We start from the raw sequence: 11298 nt of genomic DNA, 5'->3' as shown, positions 1-11298 counted from the left end.
GGGAGGTATTTACCTTTACTAATTGTGACTCCTTTGTGAAACCCCTCCATGGTCGCCATCTTTGATCTTCCGAATTGAATTTCCGAGTCAATTCGCAAAAATTTGACAATTGGAGACAGAATGTTTTAGTTCCTTTGTTAAAAGAATTACAGGATGACGGAGCTGCTGCTGGACTCGCAGATCCGCGTGTGGGTCTTCCTGCCCATCGTGGTCATCACCTTCCTGTCGGGCATCCTGCGCCACTACGTCGCCGTGCTGCTCGCCTCGCAGAAAAAGGTCGAGCTGCAGCAAGTGCAGGACAGGTTTGAATTCAAAATTATCACTTCATTGAATCGCTAATTTTACCAATTGGATCGTTTTTGGTGCAGCCAGGCGATGATCCGGTCGCGACTCCTCAGGGAAAACGGAAAGTTCATCCCGAAGCAGTCTTTCATGATGCGCAGGCACTTCTTCAACGACGAGAGCACCGGTGAGCACCTCTGGTTTTTATAAATCCTCAGGAAATTTCATTCCATAGGATTGAAACACCTTCGAAAGTGGAAGTATTTTTGGAAATTTTGGAAAGCTGAGGTCACCAGAAATCAAACGGTGCCCAGAAAGGTCACGGTCCCTAGCAAGAAAACGGCGATTTTAGAAATGAAGCGATTTCATTGGTCGAAGCCCTTCCCCCACCACTAAATTCATATAAGTTTCAAAACATAGAGTGTGACATATCATTGGAAAGATCAGGTCATCAGGAATCGATTGGTGACCATAAGTTTTATAAATTGTTTAAAAATTTACATTTTTTATCACTGATTTTGTATTTCTTTTTCAAAGGGTACTTCAAAACGCAGAAGAGGCCGCCGGCAGCCACAAACCCGATGACCGACCCAAGCGTCATGACCGAGATGCTCAAGGGCAACGTGACCAACGTGCTGCCCATGATCGTCATCGGCGGCTGGATCAACTGGGTCTTCTCCGGATTCGTCACAAGTACCGAACAATTAACTCAATTTCACTAAAAAATATACTAAAACTCGAATTGCAGCCAAAGTGCCCTTCCCGCTGACCCTGCGGTTCAAACCAATGCTGCAGAGAGGCATTGAGTTGCTGTCCCTGGACGCCGCGTGGGTCTCGTCAGCCTCGTGGTACTTCCTCAATGTCTTCGGCCTGCGCAGCATTTACACTCTAGTCCTCGGCGAGAACAACGGTTTTTTAAATAATTTGTAAAAAGAATAGAATATTTATTTGAAAAAATTGCAGCCGCCGACCAGGCCAAGCATATGCAGGACCAGATGTCGGGGGCGGCCATGGCAATGCCCCAGGACCCCAAGGCCGCCTTCAAGGCCGAGTGGGAGGCGCTTGAGATCTGCGAGCACCAGTGGGCCTTGAGCAATGTTGAGGCCGAGCTCGTCGGCAACTCCATTCCTGAAATTGCCTCTCAATGAACTCATTTGTTTTGTTGCACTTTTAAATTATTCCTGTTTTGTCTGTGAAAGAGAAAGAAATAAACAATAAAAGTTAAGTTCAAGTGTGATTCAAAAGCTTCAAATTTTTCAAATAAGAACGAGAGGTTAATTCCTAATGTAAAGTACCTAATTGACATCAAAATTGTGATTGATAGAAAAGTGAAGCCTTTTGATTGATGGAACATTTAAGTTTGCTTATGTATTTAATCCCTTTTGATAATATTTAACTCTAACTTGGCGCTCTTATTGAAGATTTCAGTCGCTTTTTAAATGATTGGTGTTTTCATTCATATTAAGTTCAGAATTGGTCATTTAAGCATGAAAAGTTAAAAGATTTTTGACTTCAGGAAGATAACGGAACCTTTTTTTATCTTCTTTATAAAATACTTAAATATAGATATCTTTATGGGATAAAATACTAAAATTAAGTAATTTTAGCCATTAAATTTATCCAAAATATTGCTGCCAATCTAAGCATAATTTTATTAATCAATGCTTTAAAATCTTTAAATTTTCAATTAGGTAGATATAATTAATTATTTCAACTTTTTCCTAAAATTTGAATCGATAATCTCCAAGTTATTTTTTATTAAATTGAAAATAAGTTCCAGTTGAAAGAAATTTCTATTTAAACATGAATTTTATTGATCTATTTCTAAAAATTACAACAAAATTGACTAAATGGAAATCTGGACGTGTCGGTCGCGCATTTTCTGGATCCATTTCTGCAGCATTTCCTCGCCGGTGGGTTTCGGCTTGAACCTGTGCTCAGGTGGCGGGCCCTGCTGCAGCCGCACGTAGTAGTGGTTGTACTGGTACCTGACCTCGCCCATGCGCATCCTGGCGTGTCGCCGCAGCCCCTTGAAGTGCTGCCCCTTGCTCACGAACGACTCGGCTAAGACCAAAATTTTTTTTAAAATTAAATAGCAAATTCATTAATTTCGCACCAATCCAGAGGTCGCTCTTGAACTCGACGCCGTGGTCCCTGAGGGCGAGTTGCTGGGCCTCGAGCAGCACCTCCTTGATGGTGGCGCAGAAGCCCTTGCGCTGGAAGCTGAGCTGCTTGAGGGCCTCGTCGATGGACATGCCGCGGATGAAGCCCGCCTGGTACCACATGTTCTTGTAGTTGCCCCGAACGTTCGACCGCATGTGGCAGACGAACTGAAAAAAAATTCTTAAGACCTTGTTTTCAGGTTGATTTCGGGTTTTCGAACCGCCGGTCGGGGCTCTTCGCCAGGGGCCTGGGGCGGGAAGACCTTCTCGTTGCGCAGCAGCCAGTTGTGACCGCCCTCGACCTCCTCAGGGTCCAACCTACTGGCCAGGGCGCTGCAGGTCGTGTGCACCAACCGCGGCCCGGCCACCACGTCCCTCGCAGACAACAATCGGCCGCAACCGCGCAAAACGCCCAAGATCATTTCTCGCATGTTTAATTTTTAATTGAAAAAACCTGTGAAGATGGAAAAGTGTGTTAAATTCTCAGGTTTGTTGTCGGTTTTTTTAAGTTAGAACTTGCCTTATATGTTAATATCTGGGAGAAAATTAGATCGAGATCAAACTAACTCATCACAATTCCACTTAATCAATTATAATGTGAATTTAAAGTTACTTGTGAAATGTGAGTGAAAAAATGTGCTACAGACGGTCTTGCTTTGTTATTATTTTGTCCCCACTCCTCATCCATCGACGAATGGTGCTGCCACCTACCACGGATTGATTATTAGATTGGAACTACAAAATTTTTATTACCTTTATGCAAATTTTAGCAGATATATTTTAAAAATTGTACAATATACAGAATAAAATTTATAAAAAACAGAAAATGTACAAAAGTTTTTCTAAAAAACCAATGTCAATTAATTTTCTAATAATTACAAATCCTTGGATGGATTTTCTATAGAAGAAATAGAGAAATTTGTAATAAAAACTTTTGAATAAGTAGGTAAAAGGAAAATGATTCTCAATTAAATATTCTTAACAATATTCAAAAGAATATAAAAGTCTTTTTGAGTGATACAATTAACTTCTTGCAAAATCTCTGAAAAAGCATCCTTCGCATAAATTTTCAAATTATTTGGCGAAATATATCTTTTTTTTTTAAATTAATAAACTTTTTGAGGTGAGATTGTGACTATTTTATTGGTTTTTGCCGCGGCTACCAGGCGTTGGCTTTGTGTTTCGGGACAAACTGGAATCCGTCCGGAAGTGGACCCAAGAGCATTTCGCTGATCTTGACCCAGTCAGCGCAGTTGGGACTGGCCATGAGGGTCTCGAGGTCGTCGCGGCCGCGGTACAGGGGCGGCCGTTCGTTGATGTTCTGCGGCGGCCGCTCCAAAACGCCCACCGGGATGTACCGGTACAAGAAACTCAGCCACTCGAGCAGGAAGCGCCGCGTGTTCTCCACGCCCTGGGTTCAAATTAATTACTTTAGCATTTTTGTTACAAGAATTTACAACACTTTAAGAATTTTTATCAGTAAAAAAATATTAATTTAGGAAAATTTTTTACTTTGTCATCACTGCCCCAGTGTTCCAAGCCGAAGTTTGTGTAGTCCTTGAGAATCTGCAGTCTTTCTTGGGAGGAAATGTCCCAGTTTCTCTGCTCCTTGATTTCGGTGAAGATCCACGGCTTGATCAGCGCGCCTCGGCCGATCATCACACCTTTTTTTTTACAAAATTAGATTCAAATTTCAACTCAAAATAACCTTTTACCTGAGATGTTTTTGCCCAGCTGCCTCTTGGCGTTGTAGTCCTCGAAGGAGAGAATGTCCCCGTTGCCGAAGAGGGGAATCGGGGCGGCCAGTCCGGCGCACTCGTCGATGTACTCCCAGTCCGCGGACTTTGTGTACCGCTGCTCTCGAGATCTGCCGTGGAGCTGAACAAAAATTTTGGAATTAATAAAACAATTTAAATATCCTAGTGACTTTGCTTTAATTTTGTGAAAAAACGGGCTAAACCAAAAATGTATTTTAGATTTCTCATAATTATACCAAGGATTGAGTCACAGAAGTTTTCTGGGTGGAACTTTTGACACTGAACAACTTTGCTGTTGAAGCCAATGGCATAGGTCAAAGGTCAAGGTCACCTTTCAGCAACCACTGATAAAAAAATCAAATTTTGTCAGTGATGAACACTGGTGTTTTAAATGGCATGGGCGAAAACGTCGCCTGCAAAATTCTGCATCTGATTCGTGATTTTCAAAAGGGTTGTAATTTACCAAAAAAAAGGGGTTTTTTTCCCTTCAAATCGCTATAACTTGAGAATGGGTTAATGAATCCTTTTGAAATTCACCCATCCAATGCAGAATTTAGCAGGCTACATTTTTTCCTATACTGCCAAAATGGTCAAAGGTGGTCATCACTGTCAAAATTGGACTTTCTCATCGGGGGTCGTTGAAAAGTGGCCTTGAACTTTGACCTGCGTCTTTGACATCAACAGCAGAGTTGTTCAGGGTCAAAAGTTACATCAGAATCTATGAAGAAAACACCTCTAGCTCAATCCGTTCCAAAGTTATAATGAAAAAGATCAAAATTTCCAGGCCACGCCCCTTTTTCCACTCGGAACTGCTCGAAATTACCGTGATGAGCGACACGCCCCAGGTCTTGAGCTTGGGGATGAGCGAGTGGGCGACCCTTTTGTCCGAGTAAACGCCCGTCCTGGTCTTGATGGTGACGGGGATGGGCGCGACCTTGGCCATGGCCTTGACCATTTGCTGCAGGACGTTGTGGCGCCTGAGGAGGGCGCTGCCGGCGCCCTGCTGGTAAATCAGGTCGATGGGGCAGCCCATGTTGATGTCGACAAAGTCCAAGTCGGTCTGCTCGGCGAGCACCTGGGCGCACTTGGCCATGACGAGGGGGTTGTTGCCGCAGACCTGCGCCCCGAACAGGTCCTCGGACTCGTGTCTGCGCACCAACGCCCACTCCTGAGGCAGGCCCTGCAGGATGGACGTGGCCACCGCCATCTCGCCGCAGGTCACGTCCGCCCCGAACTGTTTGCAGATGCGCCGGTAGGGCAGGTTGCCCAGGGTGGTCAGCGGCGAAAGGTACAGCTTGTCACGCCAGTCAATCTGCAAAGAAACGGGCAGAAAGAAAATTACAAATAAAAGAGTTTTGTTGTTCTAAAGTTTGCTTCATTTGCCAGGTCAAAAAGGACCTTCGAAGGTGGTCTTTCAGTAAACCTAAAAAAATCTAGGCAAATTTTGATAACAAATTTTTCAGTTCTTTAAATTGAAGTGGAAAAAGTTAAAAAAATTTAAGTTTAAGAAATTTAATTCTAAATTCTGCCGAAGTCCAACAATAAATTTTTATTTTTTATTTTTTTTATTGTTTATCCCTCTTGGGAAAGGCACCAGCGGTAGCAGACAGGCTGCTAAATCGCAAGGGCCGATAACTCGGATTCTCCCCTTTCGGGGCCGATAACACGGTGACCTTGCGACCCACTGGGCCGGGGAGAGAGGAGCATAGGATGGGTTTGGTTGTTGGGAATTTGAAGGATGAGGAAGGTGAGCGGCTGCGGCCTATGAATGGGAACTGTGCCGGCATTCGCCTGGAATATCTGATGGAAACCGCAGAAAACACCAGACAGCATAGCCGAAATTGCAGTCGAAATGCCTGCAATTCCTTCCGAATCTGCCTGTCGCAGTGATTAATCCACCTCCTATGATTTTCTGAAGTCTTGTGAGCTAGCCGGCCAGAAACAGAACTTTTTCAAGCCCTGATCCTAGCCAGGATAGGACCCAAGGCCTCCAGATTATCAGCCAAGCGCACTAACCACTGTGCCACACAGTCGGTTTTACCGATTTTACCGAATCTAATAGGGAAGATGGCACGAAAAAGACTGCATTGTTGCACTTGAAATTACCCATATTTTAATAATAAATTATAATTTTAGAACTTCATTATTATTCAAATGCAAAAATATTTTCAATTAAGACACATTCAAGATTAATTCTCCCTCAATTTTTTAATTTGAAACTTAATTTCCTTTGGGAATTCTTTAAATTATGTCCCAAAAGTTCTAGATCTAAAAACTATAGAACAATTAAGCATTTTGGTGGAAAAACTTTTTTATGCATTTTTTAAAATGCTTCCCAACGATTGGTTTAATTTTAAAAAAAAAAACCTAGATCCTGGCAAAAGAAAACCATCAAATTGGAAGACAGAAAATTTCAGCCGAGGCCATCAAGAGTTAATTCCTGAGCCCACCTTTGGTTTTTCTTCAGGTTTTAATGTGATCAGGTCTGCGTCGCTGACAGGCCCGAGACTTTTTTCAGACCCTTCTGCAAAATTCGAGTAAAAAATTAGTAAAAAAAAAAAGTCTTGACTAAAGAAAAAGAACCTTTTTGCTGAGCACTTTGGTCAGCCTTGGCCTGCTGGCAGGCCTGCTCGCTCTCGCCGAAGTCGTACTTGTGCTTGCGCAGGTCGTTCTGCACGTCCTTGTCGAGCTGGTTGGAGGTGGAGGGGGGTCGCTCAGGGTCGTAGAGGCGCGGGTCGACCCTGTTGAAGCCCTCGGGCGTGAGGTGGTGCGAGCCGAAGCGACACGCCAGGCCGCGCGGACACCGGCCCAGGGTCTCGAACAGGTGGCACCTGGCGCCCAGGTCGGCCGGCTTGGCGGCCAGGAAGGCGGCCGCGTCGTGCACGGCCGGACACTGGTGCCGGCCGCACCCTTGCGAGGGCCACGCCTCGCCCTCCCGCACGTCCACCAGCGACACGCACACCTGCTTGCGAGGGTCGGCGCGCCAGGGTACGCCCCTCGCCTTGTTCTGACCTGGGCAAACAAAGGTTTTAAGACGGAATTATATTGCAAAAGGTCATCAAACCTCTCTGGCGCCCTTTCACCTTCCTCGGCTTCTTGCTCTCAGGTTCGCCGTCCGCTTCCTCCTTCTTCGCATTCGGCAAAACGAATCTGCAAAATTATATAAATTTTAGTTTCATTTCCTCGAAAAGTAAGAATTGCGGAACAAACTCTGCTTTGATTTTGGCCACGCCCTTGTCGTAGTTCGCAGATTCAAGACTAATTATCTGATTCTCGCCGACCGACTCGGAAGCCATTTTAATTTGTAAAATTCGATCCAAATTCTCGTTTATGGGTGCTACAATAAAATTAAATAATTTCGCTGTGACTAATAACCTCCACACGTGTGTTTGTTTACAATCTTTTACGGAGCTGCGGTGCTGCCACCTGGACGATCGACGAGAAAAGCTGTGGCGGGAACTTGAAATTCGCACTCCGCTCTAACTGCGTACTAACTTTCGCAATGTTTGCAGCAAATTGTAAATTATTATTAAAAACTTCATTGGATCCCAGAGCAGTCGCTAATATAATAAATTAATTTTGCAGCACGTGTTGAATATGGAGATCGAATGTTGGATTTGGATTTTCGCCGTTTGCACTTTTTCTGCTACTGCGGAGCGCGACGATGATGAGTGGGAGGTGAGATTATCAAGGAAAATGTTAACTTAAATTGAGTCGTTTTAAGAATTTTCACAAATTTTCATAGACTGACCAAAATTATCGCGGTTTTATACCTTCAAATATGAGTTTACAGTATATATTCTCATTATGTTATTTCCTCTCCTTTGAATTGAAAGTCATTGTGAAAAAACTATTCTAGAATGTCCATTTTTCTTTCGAATTTTTTTTCTCAATCTGCCTCTTTCCTGAAATTAAATTAATTGTTATTTTCTACCCAATCGATAGGATAAAGTATCAAAAGTTGATTTCCTGCCGGAGCAAAAGTGCTACAACGACGAAAAGATTTACAAATGGGGGTGCGACCGCTTCGGGAATTCAATCTGCACATCCAGAGTAGGATGTAAGTATAAAATTTAACCGGCGAAATTTAAAAACTCTCCTAATTTAGTTTTCATAATTTATTGATATTGCGTTCTTCGCGTAATTTAGACTTCATTTCATTAATTTGTTTTTACTGTCACTTTTGAAACTTTTTATTTTAAAGATATATTTTTACATCCAAAATAAATAATTGTATTTCACAAGATTTTAAATGAAATTAAAGCATAATTGTATGAAAAGATTGATTGTTAAAAGCAAACTTTTATAAAAATTTTGGCAAAAGTGACTAATTTGATAAACCGCAATTTAATTTTGAGAGATGAAGGTAAAAAAAAACGATTGTTCATAATGTAGTAAACGCTAAATTTTCCAACGCCTTCTTCAAACTGATATATTGTTGCAATTTGGTTTCAGTTTTTGATCCATCCCTTTTGTTTATCGAGCGACGAAATCGATTCTATTTTCGAGCGTGGGGCCTCAAATATTCTCCTGAGGGCTTGAAGGCCTGGTTGGACTTTGTGACGTGGAAAAATAAAATCACCTCTGCGTCCGTCGATTTGGCGTCGATGCCGAAAATTCCAAAACCTAAAACATAAAAAAGGTTTCTTCTAAATTTTCACTTCCATTATTTGCAAATTTCTTTTTATTTATTTCAGAGTTTTGCCGGCTGCGGAGTCCAATCGGGCCGAGGCAAAAGAGGAGCCGAAGCGAAGAGGTCACCAATGGCAAAGTCGCGGTCAGAGGTCTCTCCAGAGAAACGGACACAAAACCTTTGAGAGATTCTTGCGGCGCGACCCTCATTTCCAAAAAAGTCCTCGTCACAGGTCCACTTTTTTGCAATGAATTTTCCAATTTTTATCAATGTGTGAAGCAATAATTGAGTTATTTCCTTACTCCTTTAATAATTTAAACTTTTTAGGACATTTGAAACCGCTCAACTATTGAACATAAGGTCACGTTTTGCGGCCACTTAATTGTCCTTGTTTATTTTCATTTTTTTTTTCGACGAACTTGAACCCAATTTTCATCAAATTCTCCACGGGTGTTAACTTTTGATTAGGTTTTTATTTATTTATAAGTAATGAATATAACTTTCAAAGGTTCTCGAGACCAAAGGAAATTCTTTTCCAAACACAGAAAAATTATGCGCCGGAATTCTTCAAGGCCGTGTGGACGTTTTTTAATTAAAACAACGTTAACTTTATAAATTTTCAAATTCAATGAGACGAGTGCGTGATTGGGAGACAGCGTCTAACTATAATTTTGCATTTTTTGAAGAAAATAAATATTCAAATGTTGAACAAATCATTCCAGTAGATCGAGTAAAGTGAAGACTCTTTCCTTTCATTCAAGGCTTGAGCTAATTTTAACTTAATAAAAAAATGACGAATAATAATGTTTCAAAATAGTAAAATACAAAGAATAAATTCTGTATGTCTTATTATACCCATTCTGGTTTCACAATTTGATTGCGATGGAAGTGAATGATTGAGACATTCCGATTGTAAAATTGAGCAGTTTTTTTTTAAAAGATTATGCAACCTGTTTGTCTCAGGTGCTATGGTGCGTTGTTATTATACTTTTAAGCTTATATTGAGGGCGATCCAAAAGACTTATTTGACCTGCTATAATTCAATTTTGCTGGTGGGCTTGTGAATCGTGTGCCGCTTTATATATATAATTTTAATTTAAAAACGCAAAACCAATGTTTCTGTATTCCATACAAAGATTTATTTTTTAAAAGACACAATGCCACATGTTTTGGGCTATGTGGGGATGTATGTTGCAGCCGAAAATTATTGTATTTTTTTTCGCACACTTTTCTTCGTTGAAAATCACCATAAGTTGAACTTAAGAAAAGGGATGTGAATGTTTGGGGTGGAAGTGGAAGGTCGAAAATCTCCTTTAATCCGATTTTAAGAAAAGGGATGTGAATCGTGTGCCGCTTTATATATATAATTTTAATTTAAAAACGCAAAACCAATGTTTCTGTATTCCATACAAAGATTTATTTTTTAAAAGACACAATGCCACATGTTTTGGGCTATGTGGGGATGTATGTTGCAGCCGAAAATTATTGTATTTTTTTTCGCACACTTTTCTTCGTTGAAAATCACCATAAGTTGAACTTAAGAAAAGGGATGTGAATGTTTGGGGTGGAAGTGGAAGGTCGAAAATCTCCTTTAATCCGATTTTAAGAAAAGGGATGTGAATCGTGGGCCGCTTTATATATATAATTTTAATTTAAAAACGCAAAACCAATGTTTCTGTATTCCATACAAAGATTTATTTTTTAAAAGACACAATGCCACATGTTTTGGGCTATGTGGGGATGTGTGTTGCACTCGGAAATTAAGGGATGCAGCGCCCCACTTTGGTCTAAGTCAGAAATTATACAATTTCCTAAACAGCGCCCTCTGATCTCTCTTAACATGTCTTAGAGGGTGGAGTTTAAAATTAGGGCGTTCGCGGGAAAAAAGAGGACACTCTGGTATCTCCTGTATAGATGTACGGTCGACTTTGTTTTGCTGCTCTTGTCACCGAGGTGTACTGGCTTATTACTTTGAACCCAAACTCAAAGTAATTGGCCCGCGGTAGGACTCCGATAGGCGATTATTTCACCTGGCTTGAGCATCAAATCAACTGCCCTGTTCCACAATTTGGTAATATCAAATAATCATAAGGCTTCACTCAAATATTCTCTCTCTCAATAAATCGCGCGCAACAATTGTACTCCGTATAAAAAATGACATTATTAGATCAAAACAATAATCAGGCAGGACAATATAATAATTTAAGATAAACTTTAAATCAGATAACCATTTCATTAATAATATATCGTGTATCTTTGTTACTATTCTTTTTATCAATAAATTTAATTTTTATATTACAAGGAAAATTCTTTTTATGCTCAAAATCTCAGAAAAGAACCCGCTCGCTTTAAGAACATTTAATCATTCATTTTAATAACAAACAAAACTTTACATTTACTCAAATAGTTTAATATTTTATTTATAATAAATTATAGAATTCAAATAATAACTGATCACTCAATA

At 40.8% G+C, this 11298-nt stretch overlaps 3 protein-coding genes across 3 annotated transcripts; 1 reads left to right on the top strand and 2 right to left on the bottom strand.

Moving 5' to 3' along the window:
- The first annotated feature begins 41 nt into the window (after window positions 1–41).
- On the top strand, window positions 42–1519 carry LOC132195961 (ER membrane protein complex subunit 3). The gene is made up of 5 exons (XM_059618288.1): window positions 42–302; window positions 369–469; window positions 820–975; window positions 1031–1192; window positions 1246–1519. The coding sequence occupies exons 1-5, from the start codon at window positions 154–156 to the stop codon at window positions 1428–1430; spliced, it is 753 nt and encodes a 250-aa protein (XP_059474271.1). The 5' UTR covers window positions 42–153; the 3' UTR covers window positions 1431–1519.
- A 537-nt stretch (window positions 1520–2056) lies between these two features.
- Window positions 2057–3121, bottom strand: LOC132195951 (large ribosomal subunit protein uL22m). Its single transcript, XM_059618270.1, has 4 exons — window positions 2965–3121; window positions 2666–2898; window positions 2399–2612; window positions 2057–2346 (listed from the first exon to the last, which is right to left on the bottom strand). Exons 2-4 carry the CDS (start codon window positions 2873–2875, stop codon window positions 2129–2131), a joined length of 642 nt encoding a protein of 213 aa, XP_059474253.1. The 5' UTR covers window positions 2876–2898; window positions 2965–3121; the 3' UTR covers window positions 2057–2128.
- A 427-nt stretch (window positions 3122–3548) lies between these two features.
- On the bottom strand, window positions 3549–7619 carry LOC132196205 (tRNA-dihydrouridine(47) synthase [NAD(P)(+)]-like). Its single transcript, XM_059618703.1, has 8 exons — window positions 7412–7619; window positions 7266–7351; window positions 6785–7213; window positions 6652–6725; window positions 5025–5513; window positions 4160–4322; window positions 3957–4108; window positions 3549–3855 (listed from the first exon to the last, which is right to left on the bottom strand). Exons 1-8 carry the CDS (start codon window positions 7495–7497, stop codon window positions 3604–3606), a joined length of 1731 nt encoding a protein of 576 aa, XP_059474686.1. The 5' UTR covers window positions 7498–7619; the 3' UTR covers window positions 3549–3603.
- Window positions 7620–11298: the final 3679 nt, after the last annotated feature.

This window comes from Neocloeon triangulifer, unplaced genomic scaffold (assembly GCF_031216515.1).
Source record: "Neocloeon triangulifer isolate White Clay Creek 2 clone unplaced genomic scaffold, ASM3121651v1 ptg000011l, whole genome shotgun sequence".
NCBI classification, from domain to species: Eukaryota; Metazoa; Arthropoda; class Insecta; order Ephemeroptera; family Baetidae; genus Neocloeon; species Neocloeon triangulifer.
This window is presented reverse-complemented; position numbering and strand designations above follow the sequence as displayed.

Coding starts and splice junctions, on each gene's coding strand:
- LOC132195961 (XM_059618288.1), top strand. CDS start 154: ATGACGGAGCTGCTGCTGGACTCGCAGATCCGCGTGTGGGTCTTCCTG. Junction 470..819: donor CTTCAACGACGAGAGCACCG/GTGAGCACCTCT, acceptor TCTTTTTCAAAG/GGTACTTCAAAACGCAGAAG. Junction 976..1,030: donor CTTCTCCGGATTCGTCACAA/GTACCGAACAAT, acceptor CTCGAATTGCAG/CCAAAGTGCCCTTCCCGCTG.
- LOC132196205 (XM_059618703.1), bottom strand. CDS start 7,497: ATGGCTTCCGAGTCGGTCGGCGAGAATCAGATAATTAGTCTTGAATCT. Junction 4,323..5,024: donor GGGGCGTGTCGCTCATCACG/GTAATTTCGAGC, acceptor ATTTTTGTTCAG/CTCCACGGCAGATCTCGAGA. Junction 3,856..3,956: donor ACTGGGGCAGTGATGACAAA/GTAAAAAATTTT, acceptor ATTTGAACCCAG/GGCGTGGAGAACACGCGGCG.
- LOC132195951 (XM_059618270.1), bottom strand. CDS start 2,875: ATGCGAGAAATGATCTTGGGCGTTTTGCGCGGTTGCGGCCGATTGTTG. Junction 2,613..2,665: donor GCGAAGAGCCCCGACCGGCG/GTTCGAAAACCC, acceptor ATTTTTTTTCAG/TTCGTCTGCCACATGCGGTC. Junction 2,347..2,398: donor CAAGAGCGACCTCTGGATTG/GTGCGAAATTAA, acceptor TTTTGGTCTTAG/CCGAGTCGTTCGTGAGCAAG.